Here is a 20,630-nt window from a genome sequence, read left to right on the forward strand (position 1 = left end):
ATCAACATTCTACAATGGGTGTGACCACAAAGTAATTTTCATTCTGAAATAGTGTTTGACTCTTCAGCTCCCAAACTAGTCAATAGATCCGTTTCAGCTGTTCTGAAAGATAATAGAGGTCAGAGAATTTTAAATCTGTGGTCTCATTATTTTCTAGTCTCATTATTTTATGCTGCAATAGCTGTTTTGTCGTCATACCACCTTTACACATTCTGCTTATCTCAGCTAAACAATGCTTTTGCAGTCTGTAGCTTTTAGTCTCTCATGTTTTAGTTGCTACAAGCAAAAATTAAATGAAAAAGTTTATTCCATACTAAATCCTATGTGTGTGTGTGTGTGTGTGTGTGTGTGTGAAAAGTGTCCATTTTTATTTTCAAAATGTAATGATTACAGATTCTGCTTATTTGTAAATATTTTTATTTATTTTTTATTTTTTTAATTGCATTTTAGGCTTTGGGGTACACGTGAAGAACATGCAAGATTGTTGCATAGGTACACACATGGCAGTGTGATTTGCTGCCTTCCTCCCCATGACCTATATCTGGCATTTCTCCCCATGCTATTGCTCCCCAACTCCGCATCCCCTGCTGTCCCTCCCCTATTTCCCCCCGACAGACCCCAGTGTGTGATGCTCCTCTTTTTAGAGAACACATTTTACCTGGTAGCAAGTGAATGAAAGTCAACATAGTACAAATGAAACTATGAGCTGCATGAAGACAAGAAGAAATCATTTTTTATTGACTTGTAGACTGAGTTCCAAGGATGATACATGGACCATTGCAGGTGTTTAGTACTTTCAAAAAAATAAACAAATGAATAAATGTCATCTGTGTATGTCACAATCAGAATATTGAATAACTACCTGTATAAATTGAAAGCTCATTATGACTTTTTTTTTTTAAAGATTGCTTGTGTGTGTGTGTGTGTGTGTGTGTGTGTGTGTGTGTGTGAGAGAGAGAGAGAGAGAGAGAGAGAGAGAGAGAGAGAGAGAGAGATGGAGTTTTACTCTTACTGTCCAGGCTCACCGCAAGCTCTGCCAAGTGATTCTCCTGCATCAGCCTCTCGAGTAGCTGGGATTACAGGCATGTGCCACCGCGCCTGGCTAATTTTGTATTTTTAGTAGAGATAGGGCCTCTCCATGTTGGTTAGGCTTGTCTTAAACTCCCAACCTCAGGTGATCCAGCTGTCGTGGCCTCCTAAAGTGATGGGATTACGGGTGTGAACCGCTGTGCCGGGCCTAAGATTGCTTTGTCTTTCTTTTGGGAATTAATCCTCTTTGTCTCAATTTCTTCATGGGTAGTACATCCAAGACAACATTTTTTGTGCCATTTAAATAGATTCCCAAAACTATGCAGGGTAAGCTGGGATACAGGAGGTCGCAGTCTTATAGAGAAGCAATGTAATGCACTGGTTGGGTCCTGCATTGAAGTGTGAGCAAGATGATATGGGCTCCAGAGGGAGTTCTCATCAGATGGGGCAATAAGGTTCAGGAAGGATGTAACAGATGAAATTCAAGGGCTTTTAAAGATGAATTAGGAGTTTGTCTCGCATCAAATAAGGGACATTCCAGGCATAGAAAGCATATGAGCAAAGGCACAGCCCTGAAGTTGCACAGCATATTCTAGGAATGATAAGAAGGCTATTAGAAAGTTGGGTGTAGGTGTGAGGGAGGGTAAAGGGTGATGGTTTCTGTGAGAGTGAGGCTAAGCTGGGGCCAAGTTATGGAGCACCCTGAACGTTTTACTAAGGAGGTTGTAGATTATTCTGGCTAGCAATTGGAAGCCACCAAGGTGTTTTAAGGAGTGAAGTGTTGTGATTCCTGGTGGCTCTGCAAAGGATGGAGTCTGGTTATAGTGTGAAGAGTGAATCATAATGGCTTGAAGAGGCTGAGGCTTTTGTGAGGTAAAAACGTGCAGCTTCATAAGGGACCTAGCACCAGTTAGGATGGAGATGGGGAAATGGGCTTGAAAGGTAGATAGAGTCTGGGCTGACAGCTGAATATGAGGCTTTAAGGAGATGGTGTTTCCAGAATGAGCATTTTCAGCTTGGAAAACTGAGTGGCTGTGAGTGCCATTAATTGAGATATGGATTGGTTGGGGGCAGGGGGTGAGACTGCACAAAGGTTGTGCGCTAGAAACATCAGGAGGAGTTGTGCAGTTCAAGAAGAGGTTAGGGCTAGATATGGAGATATGGAGTTCTCAAAAAAAATGGGTCGTATTTATACACATGGACCTAGTTGAATTTGCTGAGGGGGAATGTACAAAGACAAGAAGATGGCCAGGTTGGATGGGTTGTCTCTGGGATCACCAATATTTGCGGGACCAACAGAAGAGAAGGAGATAGCCATCAAGACAAGAAAGTAGCCCTCAGAAATAGAGGATTGGATCTGGAAAGGAGTGGTGGTGCCCTAAAGGAACAGGGAAGGAGAATTTCCAAAAGCTAGGGATAATTAGTATGAAAAATCAAGTAGAGTCTGGGAAAGTCAAGTTGTATCTTAAAAAAATAGTAATTTTGGAGCTGAAACACACACTTAGACTTAACTAATCCTAAAAGCTAGTGTTAGTCATGAGGATTATTATTTTCTTATCTCAGATTGTGATCAGACAGTATATGAGTTTTGGAATTGTATTTTATTCCTTGGTCTAACTTCACTGAAGCAGATTCTGGGGTCCTGGGTTGCATAAAGGATGAATGTTCTGTAGACTTTAAGAAACTTCTGGTGAAAACAGTGGATTATGTTTATTGTAATCTGTCTCTTCTACCAATTCTGAGAGGAAATTTGCATTTTCTTCATCAAATTTCACCCTTGGCTACTATGTTTTAAGGAGGAGAAGCTAATTTGAAATTTTGGTTTGAGTTTTGAAGAAGGCATGAACAGTTTCACAGAAAATAGAAGGAAATATGCAAACTACTGAGCACACCCCTTTAAATTGCTCTTACCACACCTTCAGACCTAGGGACAAAGTTATGCTCCAGGCTCCAGGTACCTGGAGTCACTCTGTTAGCAGCAGCAGTGAGGAGCAGTTTATTTGCACAATCCCCTCTGCTCCCATTCTCCCTGTGTCATTCCCCATTTTAGCAGTAAAAGATTCAGAAAGTGGTGATTTTATGCTAGTACAAACAGAATTACATTAGCAAATATGATTGAGCCAACTAATGTGTAAATAAAAACAATAGCTGACTAGAAACTGGGTACAGCTCTGCAGTCTCCCTGGATATTTTCAAGAGTTTTGTGAAATCAAAAAGGAAATGCCTGGATCCTCCAAATGAACTGAAGTCATAATCAGTCTGCGGTGTTGACTTGCGAGTTTCTTTTAAATAAAAATAAATGAGCAAGTGGAAGTCTTATTGGCTAAAACCAAAAGGACAAACATACATGGCCCTTTCACACAGTAAAATGACTATAAGCATAATGAGACTCCAACACATCTTTTCTTTTTTTGTTGTTTTAAGTTTTCCCAGCGCTTAACGTTCTAAGATGCTGCCTTACCACTTCCTTAAGGAAACACAAATGGGCAAGTTAAGTTTTTGAAAGTAAAGGAGGATCCTGTTTAAGTAGATTAGGGTCTGGCATGCCATTTTACTTTATCAGGCATTTAAAGCCGAGGATGTACACTGTAGCCGGCTGTGACTTGCCAATTAGCTGGGCTTTCCCCACTGTTTCTGGTTTGGCAGGGAAGAGGTGGTTCACCCTGCCGCACTACTGCCTGCCAAGGACACATGGCCAGCTCCCGGCTTCCTGTCTTCCTCTTTGTGTACTGGCCTTGCCTTCCAGGGAGCTGCCAGAACACAATTGCCAAAAAAGTCTTCCTTCGGAAAGGTCAAGTAACCTCAAGTCACCTATGCCAATATTTGTGTTTTCTTTTTAATCCTTCTGTGCTCGACTTGGAGAAGGCTATAGAAGCGAATATGCAGAGTGGAACCTGGGTCACTTTGGATCACTTGGATAAAGCAATAGAACCCAAAGAATCCCTTGGCCAGTCAGGGTATGATGTTTCAAGTAGAATTCTATTTAAAGCCCTGGGAAGTGTGATAGAGTTCAGAATGGTTCAGTGTGGATCTGGATTTAGTTGCTTTTTAGGATTCACTGTACACATGTGATTTTTGGCCAAAGCTGGTGCATCACATGGCAGGGAGAGAGAAAAGTGGAGATTGGTTTTGGCTTAAGGACTGAATTTTTGTTTGTTTGTGTTTTCAGGACTATCTATAGTCACATGCTGCCTTTTGCTTTCCAGTTTGGTGTCTGTGAATAAACATCAGCAGCCAAGTGCCTGGTACACTGGCTGAGAACAATGTATGGGAGTTACCTGGGGTGCTTGATGAGAGCACTTTCTTGGCCCCAGCTTTGTTGTGCTAGTCCCAGTCATTGCGGGTGAGGTCGAGGAATCTGAATTTCTAACAAGCATCTCAAATGAATCTGATGCCCACTACAATTTGTGGACTGAATGTGTCACTGACTGAAATGACAATAAGGCAAGTAGCATTTATTGTCATGATACAGCAAGCTGTTCTACTTCTCCTTTAATTGATCTTTTTGGAGATCTGTGTTTAACAGGAATCTAGATTTTATGCAAATCTCCACTGACAACCAACACTTCGCAGAAGACTGAAATTTTAAAAACCTGTTAATACAAGAAACTGATCTAAATAATTGTTCCTGATTTAAACTAAATTTTAGGATTATTTGTAAGGTTTTTTTAAATGACATGTAGGATGCCATAGTAAATATCCTAAATGACTTTAGAAGGCTCCCTCCCCGTAGCCCACACTGTGAATCATGTTCCTTGGAGATGTGCAATGTGAGGGTTTAGTGATGTCTATTATGGAAGGGAAACCCCATGTCTCTAATACTTCATAAAGCAAAGCTTTTCTTATTTACTTTGAAAAAATTCCATTTAAGGAATATGGAATTCTTAAAGTGCCTAAACCTGAGCTACCTACTAATTCTCATGGCTGTTGGTTATTAATATTAGGGGCCATGTGTGTTCTGTCTGTAGACTCCAAGAGAGTTCAATATCGCCCCAACATTCTTTTTTGGCTTTTCATGTAAAATTGTCCATAACACTTTCTTCCTAAGCTCAGTTTAATTTTTTTGTGTCTTTTGTACCTTGAGATATGCTGTGTTTTTTGCTGAGAATGGTGTAGCCGTGAACATTGTTGTCATTGTTTTGTAGCATTCATAGTGTGAGGCCCAGATTAACTTTATAATTTACCTTTTTTTCCCTAAGTTGTTTTCAAAATTTGCTAAAAAGCTGCAGCCTCAGGGATACCTCTGACTTTCTGACACAACTAACAAATGGTACATTAATTTGGAACACATGTTCTGTCAAAGTTTACCTACAGCCTTGAGTTCCAAATTTGCAACTTCAGCATCTTCTGTTGAAAATAAACAGCATATTTTTTCTTAAACTCCCTTTTTGCCTCCCCTTGAACTCCGTAGTCTTTAATAACAGTAATAAGGAAATGTGGTTATGGGTATAATTGCCACAAGGCAATTGTACCCCAGAGGACTGGCAGAATTTTCTTTTCTATATCTGAGGGCTGGGCTCCATCAAGAAGATCCATTTGCAAATAACTCAATTAGAAGAATAACAACAGAGTCTTTATTTTTATAGCAACTTTCCCTATAGAGATCAAAGTGTGTTAGGGACATCCTATCAGATTCATTGTTCTAATATCCCAGTGGACTGGAATAAAAAGTTTCATTTTAGCTTGTTTGAGACAGGAGAGTGAGGCAGAGAAAGGTTAAGTGTCATCTCTCAGGTCACAGAGAAAGTTGGGGGGGGCGGGAAATGCAACAAAAAATCAAGGTTTTTCTATTACTCTGCAAGTTATCAAGCTCTGCATTTCTTTCTGGTAATTGTAAAGGATCATAATAAAGCACAACCTCTTTGGGGACTGTGAAGTAATGTAGATGAAAGTGCCTTGAAAATAGCTAAGGTATTGTTGCTGCCTTTATCATATTTAGTACAAATGGAAGGTAAGAAAGAGCCTTACTGTTAGTATCTGGTTGTGCTAATATATATGAAATGGATTTTACACATTCTTGATTGATTAGATTCAAACTGCCAAGTTGTCTTAATCATTAATGAAGGACTAATGGAAAAATCACATTTATAATTCTGGATTTAAAGGAATTCCATAAGATTTAACAATAAATTTTGAACAGATTAAGAAGCCAAAGATCAAAATTTTTCTGATTACATAAATGGCCTAACAAAACACTTAGTTAAGTAGTCTGATTTTTTGTTTTCAGGTTTTACTTATAGACTCCATAGTTCTGATGTGAAGAATTTAGGCTCTGTTTTTTTGTTTGTTTGTTTGTTTGTTTTTTGGTTAGAATAAGAAAATTAGGAGTAAAATTACTACTAATCTTTCAACCTGATTTCAAGGAGCCTTGGAGGACACATTCTCTGGGGAGTAGACACAGTGAACTTGATGCTCCTAACTAAGATTGTTTGCTTTGTGATTAAAGGTGGTATATTTTGGTGTGGGGCTTTGGGCTCCTCTGGTGTCCAGTGTGCTGCTGCTGGGGAGAGTAGGGAGTGGCAGCAGTCCGTACCTTAAGCAGGAATTCCCTTCCACAAACTAGAGGCGGAAATTTCAGAAATAAACCACATTTAATCAGACCTTGCCTTCTAATGAGAAAAAAATGAAAGATTATGCAAAACATAAATACATGTTTTTTTAAAGCTCTCTCTTTGATTTTCCAAGTTCTAGAATGAGTTCATATTTCTTCACTTTAACCCAAGTAAGTGAAGCTACCTTTCACGTATCGTAGATCCTCCCTGAGTGCCTCATGGGAGGAGCAATGGCCTTGAGACTTTTATCTCATCATCACTGCACCTCTTGTTATGTCTTAATGCTTAATGAATGTTAAGCTGAAAACTAATCCAGGTAAACAGGTGAAGGGAAAATTAAGTTCAACCAGCGTGAACATAGAAAGAAAACATCCATCATTTAGGGGCACCATTAGCACTGCCAGTGGACTAAGGAGATACATGCTGTTCTCTACCAGGTGATTGGATCATATCAGCTAATATATTCTATTTTTGATAATTGCTGGATGATATTAATAGGGAACTTCCAGTTATTATTTTATTATTACAAATTTTCTTTTGCAAAGGAAAGTTTAAAAAGCATTTTCTTAAGCCTCCCACCCAACTTTTCTTGCAAATGCCCTCACTAGATTCTTTTTTCTATTTTTACCATGTCATTGTGCTTTTCATGGTGTGACATATACATACCCGTAATGCCATAAAGGATTCCTGCTCTGTGAAAAGAAAGTTGAACAGTGTTGTCACTTTAAAAACACAGTGATAGCTTTGAATGGGAGTCTAATGTGAGGAGGAAGCTTTGGCTTTGGGATCTAGATTGGGGTAATGGAACTTCTGAATTCAAATTTGGTCTGCACTCCTGACTTCACTGCAGTCATTTATCTTAACATTGAATAAAGAAACCTAAGTAAATGAGAGTGAAGCAGCAACACAATAAGTCTTCTCATTTGTGCATTAGACTTTCAAATAAAAATTAGAATTTATCATTTTCTTCGAGATTATTTCTCTGTTTCATTTGCTTACAAAATTAGCTTGATGTTTTATCCCATCTTTACTTCATGAAAGTATTCCGGCCGGGCGCGGTGGCTCAAGCCTGTAATCCCAGCACTTTGGGAGGCCGAGGCGGGTGGATCACGAGGTCAAGAGATCGAGACCATCCTGGTCAACACGGTGAAACCCCGTCTCTACTAAAAATACAAAACATTAGCTGGGCATGGTGGCGCGCGCCTGTAATCCCAGCTACTCAGGAAGCTGAGGCAGGAGAATTGCCTGAACCCAGGAGGCGGAGGTTGCGGTGAGCCGAGATTGCGCCATTGCACTCCAGCCTGGGTAACGAGAGCGAAACTCCGTCCAAAAAAAAAAAAGAAAGTATTCCTTAGATATGGGGTTTTCTAAAAAATATAATATTTTGTCAATAAGATGGAAAATGACAAGCATGATTTCCTAAAAGTGTCACAGGAGAGAGAAGCATTGTACATTTATCAGGCAATGACAGAGCTTTGCAGATTAATGATGGAAGCTGTAACATCAAACCTTGCCATCTCTGGTGGTTTAAATTCTGTGTAAGTCAGTTGTACCAAAAGTTTTTTTTTTTTTCAAACGTCTTTTGCCAATTGATTGGTTCTAAGAAGTAAATTAATGGTTTCAGTTCAATTTTTGGGCAGATAACCACTACAGCATTCTCTGGGACCTTCACTGGCTTAAGCAAGCCTAGAAGAATAGGATTTCCTTCCAGGTCAGGTGTAGAACATTGTGGAGAAGCTTAGGGGATCTCTTTCTCGTGTGTGTGTGTGTGTGTGTGTGTGTGTGTGTGTGTGTGTGTGAGAGAGAGAGAGAGAGAGAGAGAGAGAGAGAGAGAAGTATGTGTGCTGGATTGAGGTGGGTGGTAGAGTGAACCTCTAGTATTAAAATATAATTTGCTAATAAAATGATTTCAGTGTTGTTTTGTTCTGCCTTCTGTGACACTGATAAGTGGATGGAGATTTTGTGTAAATTGGTTTCAAACAGACCTTCAAATACATTGAAGGTGGAGCTTAGTTCTTTGCTCTATCATCCTATGTCTAGGACAGTGCCTGTTTCAACCTATTCATCAGCCAAATTATATCATAATTTGCTATCTGCTTAGAATAATGTAAACAATTCAATATCATTTGTTTTATATTGGCTCTAACTGAATTATCTATTCCTGCGGCATAATTCTTAAATCATAGCAAACACATATACAATACATTGGAAGAACTGGGATAATTTTTATTTATTCTTAATGTCTTTTTTTTTTTTGACTGTAACTTATAAGGAAGGTTTAAGGTTCAAATAGTATGTGTGTAATAAAAAACCTGGTTAAAATTTGGATCCATTTTCCTATCTGGCTTTAAGCTCCCTGTCCCACCCATTTCACCCTCCATTACCAGAAAAAGTCAAGAGCTATTTCTATCTTGTGGTCTCAGCATTATTCTTGTGGTTTTTAATGTCTGTGCAGCATGTCTGCTGTCATATTTATGGAGTTTGCCTCTTAGCTTACCCATCACACTATAATTTTCTCATTGGCGAAAATAAAGAGTGGTGGAAAAACATAAAAAGTGGAAGTTTATTGCTAGACTTACTTCATGGCCACTGTGTGTCTACTTAGACTTCAACCTATTTTCTTTTTTCAGTAAATATTTATTGAATTAAATTTATAAATGTGCTTTAGAAGTTTGCTTTATGTGACATAGGTTGACTAAAATACATTTCAGGGTCAGATTAAAAAAAATAATAAACATGCATTTTTAGTTGAAATGGCTTCTGTATGATGTTTGGTGGTAACTGTCACCAACTAGGAAAATAATGTTTTGAAAAGAGATGTAAAATAAATCTTGGGGGTGGGGGTTGAAAATGATTGAGAGAGAGGATGTAGAGGGACATGTATAGAGTGTAATGCTGGCAGCTAAGTGTACACATCCAACGCCAGAGTCATCCTGTTAGTTCTATCCAAAAAAGTTGACAACATGTGAATTGATGCTGTATGTTTTTCCGTTACGCCACTTCCCTCTAAGCTGGGCTGTTATCTAGCGCAGTTTAAAACATTAAGTATATTGGTACTGTTTGCATTTGTGATTCCAAAGTTTTGGTACTGTGAGTTCACATACATCCCTGTGCATATGAACATCAGTATTTTTGTTTTCTTCTATTCATAGAGCGTTTTAGCAGAACACCATAGAGTGTAGTATGCTGTTAGAAAAAATACCTTTGTCTATTCTTACTTTGTAATTTTTCTTATGTAAAATACCTGCTGTCAAATGGGGACTTATGAAACATTTCCTAAAGGAAACAGAGTAATTTTGAAATTATTTCTCTTTCCTATTACGTATTATTCTTACATTGATGTATAGTGGTGCATATTTAAGATAACCTTTTGATTATTCCTATGAGACTGTTATTCCAACAATTGATAGCATTTCAAAGTTGTTTGTGTCATGAAATATAAGTAAATGTATAATGTTTCAAAAGCAATCAAACTTATAATTGTTCCAGTCAAGGAGCATACAGTCATGTTTGCAGGAAAAACACACACACAAGAAAAAGTTGGTATGTGCAACTTGTTAAACATTGGATAGAGAGACTAGGAGATGATAAAAAGAAGAAATAGTAAATTTGGATGGATGGGTGGAATTATCAGAAAACCTCCTGGAAGAGATATGTTTAGAACATGGCATTGAAAAGCTAATTAACTTTTAAAAAAAAACTTGATAATTTTTATGTATCAATGTGCATTACAAAAAATTTTGGGATATAGGATTTTGTATTTAGTACTGAATGGTGGCAGTGCTGTCTCATCTTTTTTCTTTTTAAATGAGAATCGTAACAAATGCTTGAAATCTATTGATATTTTAAAAGTTATATTTTTCAAATACTGCTTAACTCTATTACTTGAGACTTATTTTAGAATGATAGATATGTCAAACTTCATAAAACAAATGTATCTGTCAGATTTGAGTAAAATAAACTACCAGATAGTCCAATAGAAGGAATTTCATGGGCAAGGCCAATTACAGTGATGTTAGAATAGATAAAAGCTAAATGGGCAGTGAGGTGACCCAGACATCAGCATCGATAGGAATCTACCACAGATTGATCTGGAGTTGCCTGAAGGGAGGGCATCACAGAGGGAGGAACTTATATAGTGCAAGCAAGAATCACAAAAGGAAAACTCGCCACTGTTTGGAGACAAAAGTCAAAGCAGAAGAGGGGAGGAATACCTCCCCTTCTCCTTTATTACCACCCTCCACATTCCCAAACTCCTACCATTGCCAACTGTTGGTTGGACCTAGCCTGAAGTCAGTAGTTAATGGAACTGGGAAAGATAGTTTGCAGAAACAGAGTTCAGGATGGATCTGAGGACAAGTTACCATTGCATGGCAATCCTAATTTTGGGGGTGCTGGAGCAATGAGAGTTAGGTAAGATTCAAAGCAATCATTTGGGGCAGGGGAAATAAGTTTGCATAATATCATCCAAAGCTTTATTACATCAGTTTTTCTTACTGGTATTGAATTACTAATTTTTTTAATCCTATCTGAAAATTCAGTTTATAAATTTTTATCATGGGCTTGCTGTTAGGTGATTTTGAAAAATATCCATGAACAATCTTGTTTGTTAATTTTAGAATTTAACATGCTTTAAATATCAAGAAAAATTTGATCTTGTCTAATTAGAAGCAGTCTTTAAGACCAAAAACAACAGGTGACAGGCTCAAATTATTCCTACGGCAATTAACTCTCACAAAGGATTGGATGATCCCTCCTTTCCCTTTCTCATCTTTTGGAGGTACCAAGAGTGGACAAGGAGAAGTTCAACTGGTCTTGTAACCAAACACTATCTAGGACTTGTAAATAATGATGTGATTTCTTGTTTTGTGTGTGTGTGTGTTTGTTGGTAGTTGAGTATGCAGTGTAGTTTGCTTTTTGATTGGATTAGAAGGCAATGTCAGTTTTGAAATGGCAGGATAATAATCAATTTGGAAAACTGAACATTAGCCATATGTAATGCTATGTGCAATGAAAATAATCTTTATGAGGATGGGAGATGAGTCTGCAGTAAAAAGCTTGAAGCTGGTCTGTGTTAAAATTTTGTCACATCTGGAAGGCATTGATGTCTAAGATTACATAGGTTTGATATCATTCAGGGTTAAGGCATATGGATGGGACATTATGCAGAAACTTTGTTTTTTTCATACTCTTTGGATTTGACTTAGACATTTTTGAATCGTAAGGAGTTTGAATCTCTATTAAAGATAAAATGAGTAACAAGACAAAATGGGTGAAATTTTGAGCACCTGGTACACAGCTCTGCACTATTATACTCTCGGTTCCCTTCTTTAAAATTGATATAGCAAGTGAACATGCTCCTCATCATTCATTTTCCCATTTCCCAAATTACCATAGTAATGAGTAGAACATTTCATGGTAGGTGTCTATTATTCTTGGTTAAATTGTCTGTATTTTATTTATTTTTTTCATGATAGGATCTCACTGTGTCACTAAGGCTGGAGTGCAGTAGTGCAATCTCAGCTCATTGCAGCCTCATCCTCCAGGGCCCAAATGATCCTCCCATCATAACCTCCCAAGTAGCTGGGACTATAGGCAGCCCCCACTGCCACACTCAGCTAATTTTTGTATTTTCAGTAGAGATGGAGTTTCATCATGTTGGTCAGGCTGGCCTCAAACTTCTGACCTCAGGTGATCCTCCCACTTCAGCCTCCCAAGTAGCTGGGACTACAGGCACCTGCCACCATGCTCAGCTAATTATTATATTTTTGGTAGATACGGAGTTTCACTATGTTGGTCAGGCTGTCTTGAACTCCTGACCTCAGGTCCACTCACCTCAGCCTCCCATAGTGCTGGGTTTACAGGTGTATGCCACCATGCCTGGCCAGGATTTATGTATTTTAAACTGTTCTCTTAAAATGACTGTCAGACTGCTGCCCATTTTAATGCCCCATCTTTATGTTTCTGTGAGCTTGTAAACTCTTCAAAGTTCTTTCAAATACATTATTTCATTTGTTAAAACATTCTTGAGCTTCTCTTAAAAAAAGGAAAATTATGTTAGCTATTTTTTGTTTTTATTTCATCAATATAATTGAGTTCCTTTCTTCTCATGCACAGTTTTAATCTGCAGGAGGAAGTTACTGTCTCCTCATTTGTTTCCTCGTTTTATCCCTTTTCAAAAATGTTAGTTCAGTGATGCATTATTCAAGTAGTTTTATTCCTGGTAAATTAGCTTTTGCCTTGAAAACATGGGGACAGAAGTTCTTTGAACCACTTATCAAGGAACTGTTAGGACATTTAATACTATTATCTGCCACATCAGCAAGCTTCCTGTTCATCAAATGACTTCTCTGATTTTTTTCCTCTTATATTATGATAAAGTTATTTCATGAACAGAAGCAGTAATGAATGCTCCACATACAAATCTACTTTACCTTGGTAGAAAGTACGCTCTGCATCATCTTACTTTATTAACCAGTTAATTGTTATGTATCTTGAGATTAAATACTACGTTTATTTTTATATGAATATATTATCACAAACAAAAGCCATAATTTAATAATAAAGCAAGGACTGGTTATTAATCACATGTAAGTAACATAAGATATAAAAAAAAAAAACCTATCCAGTTTCTTCTTTCTAAGCTCATATAATGATATAAACGTAAACATTTTAATGATTTGGCAAAGTATCTTTTTAGCTGACATAATAGAGAAATCTGTATCCAATTAAAAATGTCTTTTTAGGAACACATACGTATGATAAGATGAGCAGTGAAGAAATAAGAATATGAACATTTGGTCACTGAATCAATCACTGTGTTTGTATTTGTAGAGAGGTTGTAGGAACTTAAAAATTGGAATATGTGTAGATAATAATCAAACAACTAAATGTTATGATTGCCATTACTGGCAGCTTGTTTGTGATTTAAAAAGATGAACTGTTTCAAGTTCTACCAGCCATCATCTTATTCTCTGTAATACAGTGGTTAGTCATTCAACACATACTGATTGAGCATCTACTATGTGCCAAGAATATGCTAGGGCAATGAATAAGACTGTTTCTTGACTCCATGGATTTGAAAATGTAGCAAAAGAGTTGGACTCTGACCCAGTCCTTCAATTACCTGTGTTGTCAGTGTTTGCAAGGGGCAGTGCAACCAACTAGGTGGGGATTTTATTTTTTTTGGAGGAGGGAGGAATACTAATTAAACCTGAAAGTAAAGTACATTAAATATATATTTATATATATCTCATAGACTTTTCCACAAATATACTTATGCATATTTCATTGTTGTATGAAGTTACTGTTTTTCTATTATTTCTAATTCCTTTGAAAACACCTAAGACTAAACTCTTACCTTTCCTTAATCAATTGTGACTGAGAAAGATGGAAACTGATTTGTGCATGACATGGTTTGCTTAGGGTCAGTGTACAAGTGCTTGACAGTTGCTGAATGGAGCCTAGGAGTCATGACTCTCTAAACAGTTTAGAGAGAACATGTCCTGTTCCCTGAGAAGAAAGATTGCCAGTGAAATATTAGAAAGTCTTATGTCTGGTTTTAAACTACATATATTAAGTTTTGGGAAAATACATGAAATGACATAGCACAGAAGGGCCATGTGTACACAGGAGTGTTGTATATGTGTGGGATTTAGAATAATACGTGAAGACTCCGGGATAAACCAAAGCAGATATATAAGTCATGGTGCTAGGTAGTAACATAAATGCTGTTCAAGACTTTGGAGGTAAAACAGCACTTATTTTTCTATGCTTTCCTTTTAAGATACAAATTTAAGATTAATAGGATCATAAACATTGCATTTGATTTATGTTGAAATTCTGCATTGATTTTTCAATTTGCCTCCATGATTACGTTCTCGAGTCTGATGACATTCTGGTTTTCATTTCCAGGTTCTTATTTCACCAACATTTTCTTTGCACTACATACCTTGCTATAAAATGCAGGTTTCTTGGTTTCCAAGGGGAAAAAAAATGTATATTACATAGTGTAGCTGAAATCCAAAATGTCTCCCAGATGGAAAAGACAGAACATTCATCTCATCTTTTCCTACTGGATCTGACTGGGTTTTGGAAAGGACTTTTATTATTTTCACGTGGCAAACTGCATTGGCAAATTGTTTCTCAAAGTACGCAGTGGCGTGTTCATCTAATATTATAAGATATGGGCAGCGTTTATGAAAGATTATAAATCTTACAACTCTCTTCAGAAACTTAAAATACAGCTGGAAATGTTTTGCTTCCAACAAATATGCAATCTTCATAAAATTGGAAAAGAAATGTTTTGAATAAATAATGTTTTAGTTTATTTCTCTCTAGTGAGAGAGCTCTTTCTTTTAGTCAAAATCATGCCATAAAACTCCTTTCTCCTCTACATTAGCACCCTTGCCTCTGTATTTATCTTATGCTGGTGCATTTAATATATTTTTTTAAGTATGCCAGATTGCTTTGCCTTGTTTTTAAAGATAGAAAACTGGATTTGCTCCCAGGGACTCTTTCCCTAACTCGACCAGTTTAAAAACTAAGCAAGGATTGAGTCAGTTAATTAATTTAAATGAGATTACAAATCAAAAACATATTATGCAATCTTGATTTAATTACCACATTTTATTTACTTAATTGAAAACACACTGTAGAAAGTCAGCAATCTTGACAATGACCAGTACGGTGTTTTTGCATTCTGTAGGTTAAAGCCTTCAAAAGCAAGAAGTGTAGGTGATCCTGATTATGACCTTTGGTTCACTCAATCCCTAGATCAGTAGAAAGTTATTGAACTTAATCTTAGGGCAGAAAGGTCAGATACGATTATCCTAGTTTCCCATTGTTGGGTGAGTGGGATTGCTGCTGCTTAATGAAGTACCGCAGCCCTCAGGTCAGAGATGTTGGCAGGTTTAACACTTTTTGTGCAGGGGTTTCGTATTTACAGGGGTTTGTTAGTAGTTCCCTGTGGTAGAATGGTTTGATTTGCTTTCTTATACATATATGATTTTTTTTCCACCTTAAATTTCAGTGGCCTATGTTTTTCAGTTAATTCTCTGTGGACCAATTTCAGTCTTGAGCCCTAACAAATCCTTGTTTTAATCCTTGGGATATGATGCTTTGAACCTAATCTTCCTGTTAAGCAAAAAGTGGCTCTTTAAAAGAAAGCTTAATGTTAGAACAAGTGGAATGTTCAGAAATGAAATAGGATATATTGTATATCTACCCTCTAGTTCTATGTTTTTCTTTGGTTAATAAGATTATCATGAAGATCTTAAATGTAGCAACATCTTTTTAAACTATGCATTTTGCTAAATCAAACATATATTTTAAAGTCAATGTTAGCCAACAGAAGCGGGGATCTGAAGATATAGGCCTTCAGATGTGAGATAGTAAGTGATTTGAAATACGCAGGAAACTGCATCTCCCAAATGTTATTTTGGTTCTGCCCAAATATTCAGAGTTGTCTAATTTCTTTTATTGCTCAGCACTGCGTTTAGGAGAAGTACAGATTCACTAAAAACAGGTCAGGGATTCCATTAACAAAGTGATAAAGTTAAAACTTCCCATGTACAGCTTCTTAACCAAGTTTTGTGATGAAGTGGACTCCAAATAATATAATGCCCTATTGAAAAGAGACAGAGAGATAGAAATACAGAGACAGAAGGAGAGAGGGAGACAGGGAGATAAAGGGAGACACAGGCACACATCCCCCCCCACACACACCCACGGTGGGGGTGAGAGAGAGAATAAAGGAGAGAGAGAGAGAAACCATTTCCCATACATTTACACGCTTACGAGAGGCAAGGAAAACACTCAGTTTTCCCATGTTGTTTCGTTTTATTATTTTAATATACATCTAATATACAGAAAAGAAAATATTATAAAACTATGATTTTGTGTCACCCAAAGCAATGAAGCAACCTTGCATTAAAACTGAACTGCCTAGTGTTTTAACTGTGCTGCAAAAAAAAAAAAAAAGCCAAATTATGTAATAGGAATTATGATCATGGAAAGCTAATGTGCTATAAATCCCAAGGAATTACTCGTAGTAGACAGTAAACTGCAAAGGGTGAGGCAGAAAACTTTGGGTAGAGAGAGGGGAAGAGAGAGAAGGTTTGGCCCAAGAGTAGTTTGCTCTCCATTACCCTTAATAATATAAATGTTTTTGTTTTAGCTTTTTGTTTCTTCACTATAAAAAACAGGCGTTTGTATTCCTTCCCTCATGTTTTTATTTTTTACCTCTTACATCTTGTTTCTGTCATGCTATATATTTAATTTGTAAAAATAGACTATTTTATTATATTAGTAATTAATAATATTTTGGAGAGAAAGAAAGAGACTATTCTAAGCCTTAAAAAAAAATCTCATGGTATTCTTTCGTTGACAATGGGCTATTTCTTCACCTGCTTAAGGCAAAGGACTATGACAAAGGGGCCCTTTATCACATGATGACTAAGTTTAGTTCTAGCGAGAGGCTATCTGTAGGTTAACAGGTTACAGTGTGGGTTTCATTTACTCCTCTGATATCCCTTGATATAAAAGCTATATTGTTATGGAATCATAGAATTTTAGAGCCACAGGAGACCTGACAACTCACCTTGTACAGCTCCTTCTCTGCATCAAAATGATTTTAAATTAAAATTATGCTTCTCCGGTTGTCTTTTTCTGTTGATTATCAAGCCATGGTGTCAGAAAATAAAAAGAGTTCCTGAAAGAAGTTTCATCTAAGAGGAAAAGTTTATATATAAAGTCATTAACACCTTCTTGGCCCAGTACTTGCAAACTAGGGACATGGACCTTCACTAAACATTTCTTTTCTTTATAGGAGGCAGATAAAAATTAATTTCTGACTCAAAATAGTTTCTCTTATCTACCCTATCTGTCTTGTTTCCAAATATTTCTTTAGGAAGTAAGGAAGTAGAACTGAGCCTTACATTAGACTGGGAGACTTAGCCCTGGGAGTTGTGTGTCTGTTCCCCTTGCTTGCCACAAGAAATGTATCTCTTTGACTTCTAATGTATGATTTTGCACAGAGCGGTACGCTTTGTCTCTTTTCTTTGTGCACTTTTATAGTTTATAGACAGATAGTTTTCTGTTCATTTGACTTAACCAAATGTGCCAGGTCCCATCCCAAAGATTAGGGCTGTAAGGCTAAATGGGGCAATAGACCTTGTGTCATATTGTTGAGGGTCTAAAGGGGATGACCTCACCATGTTGGACTTCAGGGAGAAAAATGGGGAACATTATGTGCAGACTTGGAGACATCAAATGCAGGAGACATGCAAGGAACTGAAAGGTTAAAGTATGACACAGGTGTTGATGGGGGCCAGATCAAGGTGCCATGAAAGGAATACTAAAAATTTGGAGTATTTTCAGACTATATGTAAAGGTTTTAGCAGATGTTTAGCTTAATCAGTTTTGGGTCTTATAAAGATCATCTTGGTAAAAGATTGAAATATGTCTTGGAAATTTGAGAAATTAGATCAGTTTTTCAAGGCATTGTTCCTAAGGGGACCTTCTTTCGATATCTTTTATGATATGCCCTTTGCCCACCCTTCCTAGGAAGAATTATCTGTCCCCTCTTGATTTATGTATTTTTTAAATTTGTATATTTCTGTCTCTTCAGGCAGGCTCTGAGCTTCTAAATGGCATAGAGTGTATATTCTTTTTTAAAAACAATATTTAAAGGTCATGTTTATAAATTAAATAGAAATTTAATAAGTATTATGGAGCACCTACTGTGCTCCAACATTACCAAGTGTTTGGAATACATGGTGTGATCTCGGCTCACTGCAATCTCCACCTCCTGGGTTCAAGCAATTCTCGTGTCTCAGCCTCTCAAGTAGCTGGGATTACAGGCGTGCGCCACCACACCCGGCTAATTTTTTGTATTTTTTGGTACAGATGGGATTTCCCCCAGTTGGCCAGACTGGTCTCGAACTCCTGGCCTCAAGCAATCTACCTGCCTTGGCTTCCAAAAGTGCTAGGATTACAGGAGTGAGCATAAATCATAATTGATTTGCATTTAAATGATGCTTACATTAATGACCCAGAAAAAATCTTTGACAGTTTTGATGATTTATCTACCTCAGATAGTTGCAGTGTATCTACTCCAGAAAGGTAGTGCTCAGTAACAAATACTTTACAGGCTATTATTTATTTATTGTCATATATATTTAACACAAATCTTATAGGGCTTCTACCAGATTGTCCATGAAACATTAGAATTTCCTTTGCTTAATGGAGACAATCCAAACTAAATTGGATTTATAGAATTCGCCTCTCTTTAAAACTTCGACAGTGTATAGACTTCAGTGATACTGATGTATACTAAACAAGTGTATAGACTTCAGTGATACTAATAATTACTTCCAACTTAGACATGGAAAATAGCTAAAAGTTTTTTTTAAATTCTGAAAAAGATTTTAAATGTATTGGCTAATGGCAGGAAGGGGGAGGGAAGTTAGGGGAAGGTAAGTTTCCCAGAAATATTTAATCTACTGAAAAATCACTTGGCTTTGCATGATTTTAGGATTGCATCATAACAATTCAAGAAGTAGTGTGCGTGAATAGGCTGCCCATATAAAGAACATATGTTTAATAGTTGCTGTATAACTCTGGACAAGCCATTTGATCACTTATGTATCCTAGGGTCTTCCATAAAATCGGATCATTAGGAAAAACTGCTCACTGTTTAGGAAAAGCTTAGATACTACAAGAGAGATTGACTGCTTTTTAAAAAAGGAGTGGGTGAAAGGTTTGAAAACTTGGTACGGGTTCTGCGTGTGAACCTTTTCTTGTTCCTGGAGAAGCTTTAACCTGGAGAAGAAGAAACTGATTGAGTTTAAAAGATAGTAATTTAGAAATGACTTCATTACCTTTTTTTTTTTTCCAGAAGAATAAATATATGTTTAATTCACACTTAAAGAATGGGGAACATGAAACTTTCATAAGTATGTAATACAAAATCTATTTCAGTTCAACGTTATGTCCAGTCAAGTCAGAAAAAGACAACACAAAAATGTAGAAAATAATAGAGACTGAGATCAAGGAAGAGAAAATGAGAGGCGGAAGGGAGTGAGGGAGCACTGGTTTTGGTTGTTTGCCTTCAAAAGCTCCTCTCGTTTTCTCTACTGCATCAGAACCTTTCCAGACACTAAACTGGACATGGTGGCTCATGCCTGTAATCCCAGCACTTTGGGAGGCTGAAGTGGGCAGATCACTTCAGGCCAGGAGTTGGACAGCAGCCTGGCCAACATGGTGAAATCCCATCTCTACCAAAAAATGCAAAAATTAGCTGGGTGTGGTGGTATGTGCCTGTAGTCCTAGCTACTTGGGAGGCTGAAGCACAAGAATTGCTTGAACCGAGGAGGTGGAGGTTGCACTGAGCCGAGATCATGCTACTGCACTCCAGCTTGGGCAACAGAGTGAGACTCTGTCTCCAAAAAAAAAAAAAAAAAAAAAAAAAATTTCCAGACACCAGCCGCAGTATGCTGGGCAGCTCACAACTGTACCAGCCTTGTTCCTCAAAGTCTTGAGCCTTCTGAAAGGCAGTTTTCATCAGCTGGCTGGTATCTGCTGCCTTTTGAGCATGACAGCTCCTAAGAGCCTTGAAGAAGCAGTGGACTTGCACCTTTTGGGGAGTGAGAGGTGAAAGCATTTATGCAGATTCTGAGGTGGGCACACACTTCTCCATGCTTAGTCAATGCACCAGTCATTTTTAGATGCATGTGTTGGGATGGACAGAACTTAGTTATGTCCCTTTTCTCCCTTTCTTTCTAAAAGTTTATTATTAAGCGTAGAGCCACATTAAAAATGATTAATATTTTTATTCATTTTAATATGTTTAAACCATTAAATATAGTAATCATTTTTAATGTGGCCCTGTGCTTAATATGAATAATATCTTGTATTTACTGATCACGTAGAATGTGTCTGGCCCAATGCTTTTGGTGCTTAATATGATATAATCTTGCAATGATTTTACAAGGTAGATACTATTATTGCAGTTTTCAAGATCAAGGCACGAAGACTCTAAGAGTAAGT

General features: G+C 37.3%; 1 protein-coding gene across 19 annotated transcripts in view; it reads left to right on the plus strand.

Annotated features, from left to right (window-relative positions):
* Positions 1-20,630, plus strand: part of NFIB (nuclear factor I B) — a 443,164-nt gene that overhangs the window by 322,524 nt on the left and 100,010 nt on the right. Inside the window, exon 1 of one of the 19 annotated variants that reach the window (XM_032300196.1) lies at positions 1,226-3,820. The exons of the other annotated variants lie outside the window; for them this stretch is intronic. Coding sequence (XP_032156087.1) covers positions 3,721-3,820 — 100 coding nt within the window. The 5' untranslated portion in view covers positions 1,226-3,720. Of the gene's footprint in view, positions 1-1,225; positions 3,821-20,630 lie in introns of those variants that run through there. 19 annotated transcript variants of the gene reach the window in all.

Source organism: Sapajus apella, unplaced genomic scaffold (assembly GCF_009761245.1).
Source record: "Sapajus apella isolate SASKATOON/1434 unplaced genomic scaffold, GSC_monkey_1.0 scaffold42, whole genome shotgun sequence".
Taxonomy (NCBI): Eukaryota; Metazoa; Chordata; class Mammalia; order Primates; family Cebidae; genus Sapajus; species Sapajus apella.